Source organism: Otolemur garnettii, unplaced genomic scaffold (genome assembly GCF_000181295.1).
Source record: "Otolemur garnettii isolate 467f Iridium unplaced genomic scaffold, OtoGar3 scaffold04402, whole genome shotgun sequence".
Lineage (NCBI taxonomy): Eukaryota > Metazoa > Chordata > Mammalia > Primates > Galagidae > Otolemur > Otolemur garnettii.
In genome coordinates, this window is record NW_003856797.1 from 1 (window position 1) to 1438 (window position 1438).

General features: G+C 46.0%; 1 protein-coding gene across 1 annotated transcript; it reads right to left on the bottom strand.

Annotated features, from left to right (window-relative positions):
* Positions 1–5: 5 nt before the first annotated feature.
* Positions 6–1430, bottom strand: LOC100942280 (myosin-7; the record flags this gene model as incomplete). The annotated part of the gene is made up of 3 exons (XM_003803893.2): positions 1350–1430; positions 346–471; positions 6–137 (listed from the first exon to the last, which is right to left on the bottom strand). Coding segments are annotated over exons 2-3 (228 nt in total), but the record flags the coding sequence as incomplete, so codon positions are not given.
* Positions 1431–1438: the final 8 nt, after the last annotated feature.

Sequence of the window (1438 nt, forward strand, 5' to 3'; positions counted from 1 at the left end):
CCCTTGAGGGCGATCTGCTCGGCCTCGTCCAGCCGGTGCTGCAGGTCCTTAATGGTCTGCTCCATGTTCTTCTTCATGCGCTCCAGGTGGGCGCTCGTGTCCTGCTCCTTCTTCAGCTCCTCAGCCATCATGGCGGCCTGTGGGCAGGGCAGAGGTGTCAAGGAACAAGGGCCCACCCTGGTCTCTTTCCCCCAAAGGTCTCTTCTCTCCCATCTGGGTGTTTGTTCCCTCAGACCCTCAAGCCTACAGAACTGCAAAGTCAACTTGGTGTTACAGCATGGTGGCCTTGCCTGGACACAGGAACTTATTTGTTTTAGGGAAAGGAGAAGAGGGATGGTCACTCACATCTGTGATGGCCTTCTTGGCCTTCTCTTCAGCATTCCTGCACTCCTGCACGGCCTCCTCCACCTCTGACTGGAGCTGGGTCAGATCCAACTCCATTTTCTTCTTCTGGTTGATGAGGCTGGTATTCTAGAAATGAATAGAGAAAACAATCAAATACATATTTTGCTTTGTTACCTGATTCCACACCTTTATCCAGAGGGAATTAAAGGTGGTCATTTTTGCAGACAATAAGCTCTGCTTTTAGGATATTCCTTGTTTCCTTTTTTCCTATGAAAATGGCTATGTTCTAAACATTGTATCTATAATTACTCAGCGCTGAAGTAAGACCTCAAAGAGCAAAAGATCTGCACTTCTGCTCCTGAACTTTTTAGTAACATGTTTAGGTTGAAGTATGATAATATTCTAAGGAAAATGGAAACAACATTCTTACTAGGACAGTATTCGGAAGTGACTATAGTTACAGCAAGAATATGGTGGGGCGAAGAAGAGGGAACAAGATCAGAAGATGACATCATTCCCACACATATTAGATTACCAGAACAAAAGTCCATAGGCCACTGCAATAGATGGGCACAAAAAGTCATTGCAGAGTAAAACTGAAAGCATTGTGGGTGGGATTGCAGAAGAATGGTGTTCTATTCAGAATTTGTCCAGTGTCCAAGCAGTGCAGTTATACTTCTTTAAACTACCAAACTTTGATCTTTACAGACCAAACTGGAGGTAGTCTTTTAGATCAAGGATATCAAATAACAGCATGCATTCCACTACTCCCAGATTTGTAGCTTTGGCAGGCATCGCCAATCAATCATGACATTCTTCACTTTTAAGTCTTAATCTCTTTCTCAAGATAGTGGTTCTAGCAGCCACTACTCACAGATGTGAGTTGGCCCTAGTGATGAAATGATTTGTGACCCCAGTTAGACACACTCACTTAGAACATCTGGTTTCTACAAATGTCCTGGGCTCTCACACTCAGCAGGTTTCCCCATGGCAGCCCTCCTCACCTGGGAGTGCAGCAGCTGCACTCGCTCACTGGTCTCGATCAGCTCCTGCTCCGCCAGCTTCCGAGATCGCTCCGTCTGCTCCACCACAG